General features: G+C 38.0%; 1 protein-coding gene across 1 annotated transcript; it reads left to right on the forward strand.

The window, feature by feature from the left end:
• The first annotated feature begins 17,298 nt into the window (after positions 1 to 17,298).
• On the forward strand, positions 17,299 to 18,264 carry LOC108504381 (taste receptor type 2 member 40-like). Its single transcript, XM_017829260.1, has one exon. The coding sequence runs from the start codon at positions 17,299 to 17,301 to the stop codon at positions 18,262 to 18,264; it is 966 nt and encodes a 321-aa protein (XP_017684749.1).
• The last annotated feature ends 344 nt before the right edge of the window (positions 18,265 to 18,608 follow it).

Consider the following 18,608-nt stretch of genomic DNA (forward strand, 5'->3'; position numbering starts at 1 on the left):
GGATTGCAAAGTTTCTGCTGGAGTGCACACATAGAGCAGACTGGGTAGAAATGGATTGCAAAGTACAGATGGAAAATAAACATTTTAATTAACGCTAACTTTTGTGTACTTGGAGGACCCGCATGCTGTAGATGTGATTCTATCCCATTTGGTCATGCAGAAGCTAATTCTGATGAATTCTCTAATTTTGCCAAAGAGAATTCATAGCTTTTTTCACTCTGGTACTTTCTTGCAATTAGTTGTTTGACAGCTGTTGTTTTCATGCAAATTTGACAATGTAGTGTGTGAGTCTCTGTGAGATGATAATAACTGTGCAGATCACGCTTATACAATAGAAATAAAAGCAGACAGTGCCATCATATTTCTGAACTGCAATATGATTTAAAGTATTTGCCTACTATTTGATTTGAGCATTCATACTTTCTTACTCTAATATATCACTGTTTCTGAACTATGGGTAAAATGCAATTAAAGATGTTGATTGCAAATCAACCTATTTTAAGAAATATTGGAATACTACTACTAAAAATGCTTTTCAGTAAATAAAAGCATTAATTGTTCAATGGCTGTGTGATGTGTTACACAGAATCATACAGTCATTTAGGTTGGAAAAGACCCCTAGCATCACTGAGTCCCACCATTAACATAGCACTGACAGGTCCATCACTAAACCATGTCCCTGAGCACCATACCTACACCTTTTTTCTGACCACTTCCAGTGACAGTTATCCCACCGCTTTCCTTAGCAGCCTGTTCCAATGCTTGAGAACCCTTTCCTAATATCCAATCTGGCACAACTTGAGGCCACTTCCTCTCATTCTATCGCTTGTTACCTGGTAGAAAAGACCAACCCCCACATGGCTACAGCCTCCTTTCAAGTAGTTGTAGAGATTGATATGGCTCCCCCGAGCCTCCTTTTCTTCAGGCTAAACACCCACAGTTCTTTCAGCTGCTTCTCATAAGACTTGTGCTCCAGACCCTTCACCAGCTTGATCAGGTGTGTCCATGCACATACACACATGCACATACAATGTTTGCTTCCTTTTATATAGTGCTTCTCTAAAGTGGAGCTTGAGTGTCTTGGATCTCCATTTCATAAACAGCCAGCCACCCTTTCTCCAAACAGCTGCCAGGTAACCTGTCTCTGTCGGTAAAGTCCAAGCTTCCCTTGTGACCCTGTGACTCTTGGTTCTCTTGCTGAGCTGAGCCGGCACTTTCATCTTGGTGAACCAACTTACCTGGCACAAAATTAGAAATTCTTAGTACTTCTGGGTGTTCAACTACATGTTGTGAGGTAATTACTTTTATAAATGTCAGTGCAGCACAGAGAGTGACAAGCAGAAAAAGAGGTGTAGACTTTCCCAACTGGGACAGCTGGGGTGGTTGATTAAGAATTAATGAATCTGCTTGGGAAAACAAATCTGCCTAAGACACTGTTTTGCAAAACGTCCATATTAATTTCTGTGTTTGTCAGAATGTTTATCTCCCTTCCAGACAGAGGTCTGGGATTTTCTTGTTTTGTTTTATTTCTTTACTGTTGCCACCATCCAATTTTCTTCCAAGAACTATAGTCTGGTGACCAAAAAATGTTGAATTACTTTTCTGGTCACATCCAGGCGTATTCCCTAATGGTGCTGTTCTCTGATAGCATCTTTGGCAACCCCATACAGCATTTCTTTCAGGAGCAGCAGTAAATGTCATGGCACAGAGAATAATGGTGTGCAGTGAACCAACAGGGAGATTTTGAAATTGCCAAGAGCTTACGTTGTTTTCAGTTGCATATCTTTATCAGGACTGCTATTAGAACCTTTTATCTTAGAAAAAATGCAGTTGCATATTAGATTTCTGAAACCAGAATACTTCCCAGATTACAGGGAAAAGATGACATCAGTGTTGTAATGAAGAAAAGTAATGAGGAGCAGAGAGATCATGCATGCTTTGTGTAGGCAAACTGCTTAACAAATGCACTGTATATGGATTTCAAGACCATGTGTGCTGGACAGCTGTTCCTTCTTCTCCTGTAACTGGAATGGATACCACTCATTTGCATCAACTAGTGACTTCAGATTATTAGTACATTTCATCAACTCTTCCACAACCCTAGAAAGTCTTAGCTGGACTAGATGATTGTCATTTTCCTGCAGAATAAGCCAATAACCAACCAAACATACACTAGGAAATTTATTTTTAAAAAAACAACAACTACAAACAAGCAAATCCCAAAACCCAGTAACGGTTAGTGAAGACTGTCTTGATAGAGAATATAGGCATGGTTGTTTCTTGGGTCATGCAAAAAGCTCCAGTACCATTTCCTCACTCACCATCATGCTCAGTATTTGGAAATTCATGTGTAGTCCATCATGCTGATTCCTCGCTAGTATGAGACAGGTATGTTAATGTATATATTGATTTCCAGTAATGTTCCCCACTAGTCTCACAACTTATGAAGCACTTTTGTATTACAGTGGGTCTAAAAGGTGATTACAGAACAGAAGGAAACCAGTGAGTCCAAGCCAAGCAAAACCTAATACTATTTCATTTACTCAATGTCACAGTTTGGAATAAATATCTCATGTTGCTATATTTGTAGCGTCGGTATTAATCAAAGACAGTGTAATGTTTTTTATAGTATTGCCTCTGCTTGGAGAGTTGCTTAATAATCAGTTATCATAATAAAACATTTTTAGTCAATGAACTTCTCTGTCATCTGGGATTTCCCATCAATTTTTGTAGATATGGATCTGCTCAGTGCCCACATAACCATTTTTTTTTAGGGATTGTGTAGTCTAGGGAGATTGCATGCAGTGATGAAATGGTTTCTGGAGGTCTCACTAGAAGCTAGTGCCTTTGGAAATTATATTTAGCAAAACCAAAGCAAAGACAATTATCTTAATGTGCAGGATTATACTGAATTAGAGCCCTGAGTGAAGGAAGCAGTTCAAATGCCCACCTTAGTGTAAAAATCAAAATTTATTTCTTTGTGTGGAAAGAATGGTGACCAGCTCTTGCCACAGCATTTCCCAAGAACACAGGAGATCTCTCTGCTGTTTTCATAAAAGTCTATTATATGTGCAGTTGCAACTGGACATGCCTATCTCGTAGTGGCCTTTTTAGCCACCAACGCGCTTCCAACAAATGCGGGTAGAGCCCTTCCCAAATCTTTGTTCGCGAAGCCTAGCCATGATGACATATGTGCATTAAAAGGAAAGGAACTAGATGAACTCAGATAAAACCAGAGTAAGAGTCTAACCCATCCCACTTAGTTTGTCAGGACCTATGAGTGACACTCTCCTTTCTGGCTCCAATTTATCAACGACTTATTTTAGAAATCTTATACGAGTTTATACATGACTAGTTAAACACAGAAATAACACTTAGGTGCCATGGTAGCATACTGGGGCCTTCCCTCCTTCCTCCAGAGACCAGGTGAGAGTTGCGCTGAAAGTCAGATATACGGAGGAGCATGAAGAACACATTGGACACAGTCCTTCCTTAGTCACAAGGGAAAAGGTGAGGAGTTTGCAACTGCTTCCTCCTCTGCAGGCTTAGTGCTGTAAGTATGCCCAGGACTAAAAATATTTTTAATAATTTTGCTTGCTTAAAGAATATTACTTATCTATCCTCATCCCTTTCGTCTGCTAAGAGACTCAAGTGTTGTTCAATCTTTGTAGCACGAGACACCCACCAAGCTATCAGGGTGAGAGCTGCTCTCTCCAAACCCTCAGAAGAGTGATTTGATTCACATTTACAATTCTTCTCTTACTGTATGGAGAAATTTTTTTGGCAATAACCTTTGCAACATCATTATTAGGAAAGTAATATGGAAAATGAGATTAGATTAGCACCTTTCCTCCAAACTTTTTCTGTTCCTCCCATTTTCCAATGAATTTTCTGTATAGGAGGTATCATTGTCCACATGCCTTCACACTGATGGAGGTAAAGCAACTCCTGATTTCTGCAATAACTAAACCCTGTGGTAGAAATCCCATCTGGATGAACTAGCATATAAATAGTTGTGGTTGAGTGCAGCACAGAAATGTGGACTTTTCTGCAGAGGGAGCCAAAATGAGCCTGACTTAACTAATATCCCAAAGGGCCAGAGTAAATAAAGTTTTATTTCCAACATAGAAAACAGCATGTTCTAAAACCAAACCAAATAAAACAACTGGACATGCTGAAGGAAAAGAAGTCAGGGGTGCAGGAGCTGGATGGAGAGAAACATGAGAGACGTTCTTGTCACTAGGGGGCAACGTGGTATCAGATAAAGCAATAGATGCTCCCCAGAAGACAGTGAAATATGGGGACAAGAACATGCCACCGTGTAGAACACAGACTTAAAAATAGCAAGGCAGCCTGGTGAAGCACAGCAGAATAAGAAATTGCGTTTTACTGCCCTTAGTCATCATACTGACCCTCTGGCTCAGCCAGAAGGAGTTGAAGAGGAGAATGTAGCTGCTGCAACTTGATAAACAATGCCAACTAAAAAAGTCAGATGCAAGCTTTTTCTGAATAAAGGATATGTGATGCAACCATAGTCATGATCAAGGTGCAAAAAGGTGAGGATGGGCAGGGGATAAATATAATATACTGGCTGTCTGGATATCAAACTGGGTATCTAGATTGTAGCATCTATAGCTTATGTCAGAAATGCTGCTAGTCTCTCACAAAACAACTCTAGAAGCTCTCAGTCCATAAATTTTGAGCTGATTCAAATCTCAGCACAATACACAAACAAAAGTGACACTTAAATCACTCCATGTATGTCTAAGAGTGACAGAAAGAGGGGGAGAAACTGCATTTCTGTAAATTCTGGTATATATTTTGTTAAGAGAAAGTAATATTAAACTATTGAATTGGTGAAATAAGACTCTTTTAAGACCTGTAAAAGTAAGCTTTTAAAGTTTAATCTCATGTTTGACCAACTTTGTAGAATAGATGGAAGATTAATCTCGGATAACAGACTGCTGAGGGTGAGACTTAAAACAGTGTTTAAAAGCTTCTTTACAGAGAATGTTATTTTTAATCCATCCAGGATGTGAATACATTGGCCTAAGCTGCCTAGTACACACAGATGGATTTTTGGTCCTATGGCAAAATAACCAAAATGACCTGGTGTCTTCATCCAGAGCAGATTGGCTGGATCTACAGCACATAGCATCTTTCCTTTCTGGGGCTCAGGGGATTCTAAGATAAAATAGTTAATTAGGGACAGAAGTTGTTTATTGAACACTATAAGGATTATGTTGCAACCTGCCAGAAGGGTGGTTTTGTATATTTGTAGAGTACAGCTGTATCCATCTGATAATTTGCTATGGATGTAAAGAGCAGCCCCGTTTTACCCTCTCTTCTCACACACACTCCTCAACTCTTCTTCTACCTGTGCCACATAGAAGCTGCTTCTGGTTCTCATCTTTGTGCTGTCACTGAGATGATTTATTTTGCTAATTTTTCAGAATACATACACTTATTTTGCAGAGTAAATTTTCTGTGTAGTTAAGTGAAAAAAAATCCATATGATCCCATGGGCATTATGGTGGTGATCATACTGGGCACTAGATCTGGCACTAGCAACCCGGCAGTAGGTGGTAGAAGCAGGATGAACCATTCTCTGCCATGGGGAGAGGTTGCACTGTCTCAGATGTATCACTGAAGTGTGCCCTTATTCCACTTTATATTAATAATTCCTTGATGTGTAACTTATGTGCACTGAGAAGATCTTAACAATCAGATCTATTCAGGTTTTGATTTACAGGTTTTGATATTTAGACTTTGACAAAAACGGTCAATATTTTTGGGATATTCCTACTTTCTTCTCATCCCAAATAATAATTATTTTGAAAGCTGAAGTCTGGTAAAAGAAAATCTGTAGGAAAAATCCTGGAGAGCTTTTTAAGTGTTCTACTTTCCCCAGAAAAATTCAGCTTCACCTTCTTGGATTTAGTCAGACGTGCATAGTAAAGCTAAATGCAATATAGTTGAACATTGATGGAAATAATAGTCAGGATCTAAAACAAGAATGAGGTGTTCTGCAATAAAAACACAGTTATTCCTAAGTGGGACTGAAGTGAATAACTAATTACCACTTCTGAAATGAGCTTTATTCTCTTGTTTACTACACAGCAAAACAAGAATATTTTCACTGTATTTTACTGTGCTAGTCATACAACTGAACCAGAATTTAAGCTTCTGCTTTATTACTGAATATGAAAAGTAATGAGTTGAAACAGCAACGTGAATCTTTCTGAACGAACAAAATTGTTTCATTTGGGAGGCCATTCTGAAGCCAATAAAATTGTGGTTGGAACTAATTTTCTCCGTATGCTACATGGAACAAAATTGCTCTTACTGCTGTGCATGTATTTACAGCCTTTGGCACAATGGGATTAACCTCTTTTCTGGGATACAGGTCACTTTCACTCACTAATATAAATAAAATCCTTCAGTGAATAATAGAATGCCAGGTTGGAAGGGGACCTGAAGGATTAGCTAGTTCAGACTTTCTTGGCAAAAGCAAAAGCACAGTCTAGATAAGATGTCCCAGCACCCTTCCCAGCTGAATCTTTGAAGTGTCCAACACTGGGGAATCCACCACTTCCCTGGGGAGATTATTTCAATGCCTGATTGTTCTCACTGTAAAAAGTGTTCCTCTTGTGTGCAGCTAGAATCTCCTCAGGAGTAACTTGTCACCCCTCGTATTTTCCATGGCACTTTTTTTTAGAAGGAAATCTTCTTTGTAGCTACCCTTTAAATACTGAAACACGATGATAAGATCTCCCCTAAACCTTGTTTTCTCAAGGCTAAAAAAAACCTGGTCTCTCAGCCTTTGATCATGTGGCAGGCCTCCCAGACCTTCGATCATCTTTGTAGCCCTTCTCTGGACCCTTTCCGTCCTGTTCCCACATTTTGTATAGCGGGGATAAAAATTAAACACAATATTTCAGATGTGGTCTGACAAATGCTGAGCAGAGTGAGCATAATGATTTCTTTATATCTGCTGGTGAAGAACTTGTTGATGGAACCTAGCATCATGCTGGCTTTCTTTGCTGCAGCAGCACTCTCTTCACTCATATTGAGCTCAAGTCCACCAGAACCCCCCAGTCTCTTTCTGCAGAGCTGCTCCCCAGCCAGGTATAACCCAGCCTGTGCTGCATTCTTGGATTATGTTTTCCCAGGTGCAAGACTTCACACTTGTTGAATTTCATAAGGTTCTTGTTAGTCTTCTCTTCCAGCCTATCCAGATCTTCCTGCAGAAAGACTGTCCCTTCTGAAGTGCTCACTTCCCCACAGCTGTAATTACATCTGTAATTATATTTGTAACTGTAAATGTGGCACAGGGGCTGTATCCTGTAGTTGGACATAACCAAAACCATGAAAGAATTATCATAATTCGTAAAATTTACGGTGAAAAGACATCATGAGGCAGGATGAGTTACTAACATTAATTCAGTCACATTGGTCGAGACCTAAGTAGCATCTGTACAGTTACCTCTGCTTGATAGCAGCAGAGAGCCTAGGGAAGATTGTGCAAACTGGGCAAACATAAATTCTACTTTCTCCTGTTACTCTCCCAGGCATTAAACTTTTACAGGGATTATGTGAACCAGAAATGGTTTTTATGTGTTTAAGTAACACCCAATTGATTTCATTTCTATATGCTTGTCCATTCATCCTTCGAATCCATGCAGTTTTCACATTGGTAGTATCTTCTGACAAGGAGTTTCACATCTTCCCTCTACATTATGTGGAAAACCACCTTATTTTGTTTGCTTTTAACTTCTCTTATATTTCATGCCACCTATTTCCTCTACTGGAATATACAATAAATCATCAACCCTATTCAGCTTCTTCATGTAGAAATTTTTTATGCACCCACAGATTATATTCTTCACAACTGCCTATTTTCCCTCACTGAAGAGTTTAGTTAGTACTTAATTTGTACTTAATGTGACTTAATTTGTACTTAATGTGACTACAAAAGTCCCAGGAAACCTCCATAAATAGAAATTAATTCATAACTGGATACATTAATCTTTTGTTTCTTTCATTTTAACCTAAAACACAGGAAATATTACACAAGACTCTTGTGATTTTGAATATATTCCAAGTCAGTTCTGTGAAGTGACCATCATTTATCTCAGTGCTTGTCACCTGAAAAGAAAGTCACTTGTGCTCTTTGAATAGAGTAAGCAGATGTGTCATTGTGCTGAGCACTTTCTCGAGGATGTGTCAGCTTTTTATTTCATGCATCATTCACCCCTCACTGTAGTAATCACACAAAGTAACATTTCATTAATGTGAAGTTAAAAAGGTGATAGGATACTGAGAAATAATACCTGGACCCAGTCATATTGGTAACAGATTTCATTGTACTGTGCTACCCAAGCAAATGCTCTCACCAATGTGACATCTACTTACTGCAAAATAAATAAAAGACTAAACTGGAGTTTATTTTTTAATTTTCTTTACATCTAGGAACCCAAATTAAAAAAACTGAGTTAATCCAACTGCAGCATTCTACAGAAACTGTGACTTAGATTATTTGCATCAAAAAACAAGCTTATTAGATATAGACTTTTGTTTTCTTCATACTCACTATGAAGAGCTACTCCAGTGTGTCTTTCTAAACAGATAACATTTTCTCTCTGCTAGAGTCAGTGTAAGTAAGCAATGAAAATCAGGATTAATTTAAATTTGCATCACAGGTGACATAGCATATTGACAAAGGGATTTGAATTGCAGTAGGCTGTCAAAATGGCACATTGGTTGTACAAACACAACTGAATCCAGCATCGTATCAGTGTGGGGCTGTTTGCTAATGGTGCTGAAATATAGTGATGGCCTGCAAAAAGCCTTATATACTTAATACATATATATACTAAAAAACATATTTACGCTTAAGTTGTAGAGTTGTCAAAAGCAAGCACTTAAAATTTTATAATTCAAATATATTTATTTGAGGTTGTCTATGCAGCATCCTGATGTTGCAGTCCTTAATCATATCCCCACATAATTTTTTTTTCACTGAGTGCTTCCATCTGATAGAGTCATTGCAACAGGAAAGAGATATTTATATTTTCTCAATTTCAATTATCACTTACAAAGACTAGAGGAGCATTCCTAAAAGAATGTCAAAGACCTTTTTTTTTAAATAGAAATTTTTATATAAAGCAGTTTACATGAAACTACTTCACCTGAACATTAAAAAAGTATTGTCAAGAAATAAACTTGTGTTCCAGATGCATTTGGAAACTGGGGACAACTTTCCTATAGCAAAATATGTATTTTAAACATTTAAAATTCAGTATGATGAAGAAGAAAGGAAGGAAAAAACTTGACAGAGACCTGGCAGACACTGTAGGTCACTTTAGCCAGTGGCCTCTAGTCTCAGAGTATGAGTTAATTTAAATGTCTGCATGTGAAAACAGCTAGACTTGATTATCTTAAAGGTCTTTTCCAATCAAAATGATCTGTGAGTCTGTGGTTTAGGAACTTAGGCATTTGGGCTGATATATGTAGACATTGAAACTCAATCCTACCCTAGACAGAAGTTACTGAATCGATTCAGTTCTCACTGTTCTCACAATAAAAAGCACACTTAAAAAAATACACGTTGTTCAATAGTATGCTTTTTTACTTTTTGCATTTTAGAAAGTGACTCAACTCTTTGACGTCTCATTTCTTCAGTCCACCTCTGCACTGTAAGAAGCTGAAAGTATTTTTTAGTATATGTAACTTCTTTTAAATTATTTTTATCACTCTCTAGTACTTTTTATCATGATTCGGGAATAAATAGATAGTGAAGAAAGACACCTGCAGTGTTAGTGAAAGTGAAGAGATGGATTCTGTTTCATGTGATTTATCTTTGCAGATTGTGATTAAGTAAAATAGCTCAGCTTGTAATAAAAATCCATCATAAGGATTGTGTTTATCTTTAGGTCTTGGTAATCTCTAAACAATCTTAAGATCAGGTGTATGCTAAAAAGATTGTCATGAATAGGGACAACTTTTAAGAATGGTACTTCCAAGCTGGGGTCACAAAATGGATAACTGCTGGTGATGAGAGAATATCTGAAATCTAACACAAGATAGAATGAAGGAACTTAACTCAGAAAAAATACTCCAATATACAAGTCTTTCACCTGTGTTAGAAATGTGTATTTATTCTTTGGATGAAGCTAAGCACAAATTGTAAGTGCTGAGTCTAGTGAAATGATCACTTTACATAAAGTTTCACTGTAGTCCCTGAAAACTTTGTGAAGAGAAAAATTCATCTGTGTGGAAGTACAAACAGTAACCACAAAACGTAATGGATGTAGAAAATAAGAGGTCTGTTCTTTCAGGTATGGTTTGGGGAAAGAGAAGACAGAAGTAGTTTTCTAATCTTTTGGTATTGTTAAGGACATATGGAAAACAATTCCAACTTCAATAACTAGAGTTGTTGAAGCCAGACAGACTTTAAGATAAAGCATCCCTTGAGGAGAAGAAAGAAGAAAAGACAATCTCCTAAATCCATTGAGAAGCTGGACCAGTTAAAGGAGAGTATATTGTCAAACACAAGCTTGATAATTGTTCTATAATTTTGCAACTTAGTGTCTCATTTTACTGTAATGTTTTGACATTTTCCTTAATAGAGTAAACTAAATTCAATGTCTTTCTTTAATCTTATTTTATAGAAAGTACGGTTGTAGGGAAATCTGCCTCAGTAAAATACTCCATTCCTTTTGGACATGTTTACTCTCTAAATAGCAGGAAACAGCATGATCAGAGAAGGTCTACGAAGTATTCATACTTTGTATGTGCAAACCAAAAACTCATCTTTACAAATGCCATCTTGAGTTAATGAAGATGTATACTGATTTTTTTTCATTGTAAAGAGGAACAGATAATCATCACTAGCTTGTTGCTATCTCCTGCTCCTTTATTTTGGATTGTGTGCACTCTTACTGTTTTAAAATTAAAGTTTCATCTTCCTTTTCATTTATGTTACATGGCTTGATGTTCTTGACCTCTTGTAAGAATTTCAGAGGACTCTTTCCATTAGTTGTGTCTCATGGGGTTTCCATTTTGACAGTCTTTCTTTAAAAAAAACCAAAAAAGCCCAACTAATTGTGTGATATGGAAATTAACAGTGCATTATCTCCAGTAAAATGACAGCATGACAACTTGTAAATTAATGGTAAAATAGATTATCACCCTTTCACACTCATTTTTGAGATATTTTGCAACACTACTTCTTTGTACAATATAACATCAGGAATGTGTTAAACAGCAGCATAATTTGTTGTTATTAACCACAGACAGGATATTTTATGGAGGTTCACAAGCCTTCTATACCTTGTCAAATATGTGAGGAACACCTGATAAATCATTTTAAAAAGAGTTGCAGATACAAGCAGCCAGTAGTAGAACAAAGAATGCCAATTCTGTGCACGTTTGTTAAACACAGATGTTGATGGTTCTCCTATAAAATCTTCTTTGCAAGTTTTTTTTTGCAGGACTTTACAAGAAGTATTCTCCCATGATTTGTTTTATCCAATTATTTTACTATAAGGATCTTAATGGTAGTTGGTCTTCACTGTCTCATGCTGATGTTAAGAGGTTTCTATCAGAGATGGACTTTACGATACAATGGCTTATAAATGTAGTGTGCAATTTACTACAGGGTGTAAAAAGCTTATTTGCTAAGAAGCTCATGATGTAGAGGTGAACAAATGTCATGAAGCTCTTGTAGCCACTTAGACCACTGGAATTAAATTAACTATGATGGTCTGGAAACAATGTCCTTCCTCCAAGACAAAATAAATAATTTTTCTTTTTCTTTATTTTTTTTCCTATCACATGTGATGAGAAAAAAATAATGATGTATTCTCATCTCCTTGTCTCCTTTTATCAGGAAAAGGAATCTTTGTAATCAATGTTATGTTCATTCTTAGTTTCTTGAACTGTTCTACAAATCCTTTAAATCAGTTGTGGTAGAATAACACATTAGTTATCATCAAATGATCAACACTTGTCAAACACAAAAACCATAATAACATTAGGATATGGGTAAAAGATTCAAATTCTTCTAAGATTTTCTCTCTGGATATAATCTCAAAATGAAATTCCAAGATTACAGTTGAGAATTCTTTTACTTTTAGACAGGAGACAGGAGGGAAACAGCAAGACCTCAGCACTGAGTTATCATAGAATCATAGAATGGCTTGGTTTGGGATAGACTTTTAGGGTCATCTAGTTCCAACCACCTTCCTCTAGACCAGGTTCCTCAAAACTCTATCCAGTCTGGCCCTGAACACCTCCAGGAATGGGGAGTCCCCAGCCTCTCTGGAAAACCTGTTCCAGTGCTTTGCCACCCTCACAGGAAAGAATTTCTTCTTAATATCTAATCTAAATCTACAACTCATCCAGCTTAAGTCTTTCACTCCATATCCTCATCAGAAGTCCCTCTCCAGCTCTCTTATAGCCACTTGTCATGGTTTGAGATAACCCCAAAAATCTAATTCCCTAGTCTAAGCCCCCCTCCCACATCTCAACCTAATGTGAGATGGGTTTTTCCAGACAAAACACGCCAGACTCAAAGTGGGGGAAAGGGAATATATTACAATGACTGTACAAATAAATATTATAACACATTATACACACGATCACAATATCTCTACCATGACATATAGTATTTACAATGGACCAGATCTCTTCTCCCCTCCAAATAAAAGTCCAGAAGGGAAAGAAGGACAGATCCCTTCCAGTCTCTAAACAGCATCTTCTAAGGCAGCAGGTCCTCTCTACATGCAGCAGCTGATAGCTGTATCTCTGCCAACACTCACGAGGGAGGTATCCAAGCTCCCTCGGCCCCATCGCCTCCAACCGAGGGGTCTTCCATGGGCTTCGTTCACCCCAGACAAGGTCGTTTCACCACGGTCATATCACGAAGACACAGGGGGTCTTCATGATGGTCTGGTATCTCCAGGAGATTCAAGCTCCTTGCAGGGCCTCTGTGCCCTGTTCTCAGGCTGCCACCGTGGCAGCAGTGCGAGGGGGGAGCCAAGGTCACACCCCTCTGCATTCCTCTGGCCGTCCCAGTCCAGCTCCGGGACTGTCTTTTGAGCTTCTTAGCTCCTCTCTCTCTCTGGTGCTGCATGTCCAAAACTGCTCTCCATAATAGGAGTCCATCTGCCTCCTTTCTCGGAGGTCTCAAAGGAGTTTGGGGGGGGCCTGGGTCAGTTCTTACCCCCAGAACTCTGTAGATCTCAGCTGCTGACTCTCTTTTCTTCAGCTCTCCTTCCAGGAGTCCTTTTTCTGGTGCTGCATGTCTTTGTTGCTCCGTCTTACCTCTTCTGGCTCTCTTCCACCGTTTCTCTGGTCAGTGCCGGCTGCTGCTCTGCGCCCATGGAGAAAGCATCTCCCGGCATAACTACAGACACTTAGCCTAGTCTAAGACTGTTCCAAGTCTCTGCAGTCTTCCCCCAACCAGGGGCTGGGAGGCCCCAGAAGCCCCGAGGGGCTCAAAGCCCCTTCCTCGTGGCTCTACAACATGGCCACCTCTCCTCCAACAACCAAAACTACAACTCATCTCTTCTGGTGCTTGTGATATGTTTACATTTTTGCAGGAACGCCCATTGGACCAAACTTCAAAACTTCCAGGGGTTTCCACCCCTTGGGGTCTACCACTTTTTTTAGCCTCTGGGGGAAAAACCAAGGTCCAAACCACCACACCACTTTAGGCACTGAAAGGTGCTATAACATCTGTGCATCTCTAATATGTTGAATTTAGGTTCTTTGCTTGTTTGTTTGTTTTCTAAATGTGCTGGAGCTATCCCATTACAAAGTTTTATTTTTTTTATTTTGATCTGAATTTTGCTTGGTGTTGATGAGGGCACCAAAAGACACACTGCAGCATGAGAGATAAATGAGGATAATGAAGGGTGAAGGCAGGAGGCAGGCTCAGTACCTGTCACATTACAACACAATTAAAACTATTGATTAAAAAATAGTAACAACAATTTTATGAGAAGAAAAAGCCAGTCCTATTGGACATGTTATAATTTCTTCTATTGCCAATAAAGCTGTAGACAATTACTTTTGCCTAAAGATGTTGAAACAGTGACCACAGTAGGATGATTCATCAGTGACATTTCCAAGATATACATCTTCCTGAACAATAGCACAAATAAATCTTCCAGTATCATATTCACACACTTCTTGCTCACAGTAAAATGCCAAAAGATTAACCAAATACCAGTAAACTGGTGAATTGTGGATCTCTGTATGAACTTAACAAGCAGTGTTTTACAAGATTCAGGAACTGTTTGGTCTGCTGTATTAACGTCTCTAACTACTTCAAACAATTAAAATCATTGTAGAGATTGTGTGAAGCGTATTTATTACTGTCGTTAATTGGAATGCGTGAATCAAAGGAGGAAAGCTGTTATCCTGTGAGCTGAACCTGACTTCTCTGAGTACAGTGAGATTTATTTTGCAAGGGACATTTTTGTATAAATTCAGACACTTCTCTCTAGTATTTATTATTTGTGTCATGTTAACATTGTCCTATGATGGTTTTTAAGAAATTCTAAACTGCTTTGCGACTCAACTGGTTTTATAAACTCACGGAAGTGCTCCCTCAGACAATAAGTATAAGGAACTCTGACATATTTTAGGGTCTCTTGTGTCTCATTGTGTTAATGTGGCAACCCTATCTGTGAGGTTAGCAAAGGGCAAGGAGGGAAGCAAGCAAATTCAAGGATCTGCATACCAGGAGATGAGACTATGATGATTTCTAGTCTAGAGCTAGCATAAGGTGTGGTCAGGTCCAGGTTGCTCTGACGCATTTACTAGCCTTTTGTATCATGATGCATGCAGGTGCATATCACCAACATCCATTAATGAACTCATCCTCTGGAGAATCCGTGAAGATCATAGCATCAGTACAGTTCATGAGGGAGCTCTTGAGCTACTGAGAGACAAAGCAAGAGAAAATATTTATTTAGAAGCCATTTGTTCCTGGGAGCAGATCACATTAGACAGAGGTCACTGACAGAGCACTGAGGAACAGGCTGTTTCTTTTACCCGAGTCATGAAGATTTAAGTATTACCAGGGTGCATAGGTTGAGTGACAGCTACTTTCTGAAGGAGCTGGTGGGAGTCCTCAAGGACAAAATGTTCCTTTATAGGAATGTTACTTTGTTCTCAGTTACTCCCATTTTGAGTCTCCTTTACAGGAAAATGAAATGAGTATGTAAAGATCAGATATGGTTTTCTTTAAAATTCTCATTTTTGATAGTGCATATGAAGATAGAACAGAATTTTGTAACTGTTTGTTGGAACAGCTGAGAATTTGCTTTAGTCATGCAGTTTTCTAGACTACATTTTCTGGTGTAGGTTCTTTCACTTTATAATTGCAGTGCTGGTTTTTTATAAGTATGTCAAAATAAAGTGTTATTTTCATGTTCCCTTCAGTAACTTAAAACCTACATTTTTGAGGTAACCAACTACTGTAATTATGTAATGCATATTCTGCATACAGGAAGATTTAGGTATATAGCTTTAAAATACATCGTAGTCATTGAGTTACACTTCATCATTTTTTTCCTTAGTAAGTTGTACCTTTTCCACTATTTTTGATACTTCTGGTGAAGAATGATAGAATGATAGAAAAAGTGAGCATGCCAATGTATTCTTAGTTTAAATTTGTTTGTTTCTTTGTTTTATTCTTCCAGGCCTTTTAAAATCTGAAATTTATATACAATATTTTGTAAACGTGACTCAAATCCTTTTTAAAAATTTTCATTGTTGTGATGACAAAAGTATGTTAAGATTTTAGAGAAGAAAGTTCCTAGTTTTTGAGATTACTAGCTAAGTTTAATAATAAGGAACAACTATGGAGATTTTAAATCCACATTTTCATTCCAATAGGTTAATGTACCTAAATTTATTTGAGTATAAATGTACTTATATTTATTTATCTGTTTCTGTTCTTAACAATTCAACAAAAACTTGAAGCAGGGATGTAATGATAAACAATAAATCCAACTGACAGTTTTTACCATATCCAGATTAAAAACTTGGTCTACCTTTTACTTTAAGAGATTTTACTCTGTTGAGAAATGGACTGCAGAAATATATGTCAACTTTCCCACAAAAATAGTAAATATTTTTTTGCCAAAAACTTCTAGATTTTTTCCAGCAGCCAACTTAACTGCTTCTTACCCTGTTGTCAAAGTCCTCACTGTATTTCATATTTCTCTATTTCAAGAAATTATCCATTGACAATATAAATGTGTCAATACTGTATTCACAGGTTGGATTAACGGGCCTGGGGTTGAGAAGGTGAGGTTCTGTAAACCCAAACATATTTCTTTATAAATAAGCACTAATGTAAATGCAGATTAATGAGACCCACCACTGTTCTGGACTGTTGTGCTCATTACAGTATCTGGCTAAAGCCATGGACGAAGATGGATGACAGACTTTCACACTATAAAGCAGAACAGGTCTAAATCCACCATCTAGGCTAATAAACTCCATGACAGGCAGGTGAGATAGAGGCTGAGACAGTGAAAGAGCTGGAGAAGGCTGGGCTTTGACCAGAGTCTGGACTCCTCTACTTGACTAGCCTGTCATCACTGCTCATCGTATAATTAGTCATTGTCATCTTTTGATCCCATATATGTGCCCACATGTAAGAAGTGGTCAGCTAAAGGTAGCAAGAACCCTTGGGTAAAAACAGCTTTGTTGTCCGGAGTGCTCCTCTAGAGTAAGACTGAGGGCCGTATAATTTTCTTCATGTTAAAGTGGTTGCAACTAGTTGATCTAGTTATGATTTATAGACCTTCAACATGGTATGAAAGATACTGGTTACAATATAAGGCATCTTGTCACCTGACATGTTGCTGCCTCTGTTGGGTTTTATGAAGAATTCCCTTCTACACTGGCAGGTACTGATGTAACCAGAGAGCCACTGAGCTTTCTACCACTCTAGATAAAAATATAAACAATTGGACAATAGACGGGGAGGTTAATACAGCTGGATATCTCATACCCCTAAGGAAAAACATAGGCAAATCTTATGCATGTAAAAGGTTAGAGTTAATTATTAAATCTTTCTCTGATTTGCACATTCAGGAAAAACATCAATAGTAATTTTCCACTATCATTTCCAGATCCGCTATCATTTTGAGATGTCTTTTTGTTCCTATATATAAGGTGAGCAGACTGAAGCTGGAACTAGTCAGATACCACCAGAACTGCCCAGCTTCTTGCACAGCTACATAATCAGGCAGAGCCGACCAAAGCAGCAAGATGTTGCCACCAGTTCTTATCATTTCAATAAGTATTGTAGCTATTGAAGTTGTTGTTGGATTTATTGGAAATGGATTTATTACAACTGTTAATATCATCAACTGGATTAAAAGCAAAAAAATTTCTTCTGCTGATATGATTCTGATCTTTCTGAGTACATCAAGATTTATCTTGCAGGTGACAGTACTGATGCACATCCACAGTCTCTACTTTACAGACGTGTTTAAGTTGGCTTTGGTGTATAAAGTCTTTGGTGCTGTACGGATGTTTGTAAACCATGCCAGCTTGTGGTTCAGTACTTGGCTCCATGTACTCTACTGTATAAAAATAATCAATGTCAGCCAATGGCTGCTGCTGCAAATCAAGCTCAGAATAGCTGGAATGGTCCCATGGCTTCTTCTCGGATCGCTGGTGATGTCTTCTGTGACTTCCCTTCCTTTACTATGGACTACACCCAGCACTTATCTCTGCAGCTCAACAGGGAACTGCAGAGAAAATAGCACAGCTCATATCACTGACTGGGATAGTTCACATCTCTACCTGCTGCTTCTTTACTTCGTAGGCTGCTTTTTCCCTCTAGTACTGTCTATTGTAACCTCAGCTCTGTTAATTACGTCTCTGTGGAAACACAGAAAGAACATGCAATGTTATGCAGATACTTCCAGGAATGCTTTGATAGATGTTCACCTAACTACCATTAAATCCATTATTTCTTTCTTAATCCTGTATCTTTCCAGTTTTGTAGCTCAAATTCTGTTGATACTGTCAACATCTCAAAGTAAAGATATTGTGAAAGTTGCTGTATCCTTAGTTGTAGCTGGGGCGTATCCTTCCATGCACTCAATTATCCTGATTGTAGTCAATTCAAAACTGAAATCGGTGTTTAGGAACCTTTGCCAGCATTTTAAGTGCCATTTGGAAAATATGACTCCAAGCCCCAAGCTTGAGAGAAACACCCTCCAGTAAGAGATCTGAAATCAAAGCTTGCATGTATTGTTACACTGTCTTTTTTCTTAATCAGTAACTTTCATCTTCCAGAGATTTCTGTGACTAGTCCTCCTTAATATTTCAGAACATCTGAAATAACACGCATTTTTGCCTTACTTGTGCATCACTCTAGATCCTTCCATCTTACTTATTATAGAATAAAAATACATTGAATGAAAACAATGTACTTAAAAAATAAATCAAGTTCAGATTGCTTATGATTTCATAAATTTTGTTTAAGACTGACAATTTTATAACATGTTTGAATTGAAGAAAATGGGGCTAAAACAGACAAAACACAAAGATCAGCTTTCGGCTAAAGG

Source organism: Lepidothrix coronata, unplaced genomic scaffold (genome assembly GCF_001604755.1).
Source record: "Lepidothrix coronata isolate B3197 unplaced genomic scaffold, Lepidothrix_coronata-1.0 Scaffold161, whole genome shotgun sequence".
In the NCBI taxonomy this organism is placed as follows: domain Eukaryota; kingdom Metazoa; phylum Chordata; class Aves; order Passeriformes; family Pipridae; genus Lepidothrix; species Lepidothrix coronata.

Coding starts and splice junctions, on each gene's coding strand:
- LOC108504381 (XM_017829260.1), top strand. CDS start 17,299: ATGTTGCCACCAGTTCTTATCATTTCAATAAGTATTGTAGCTATTGAA.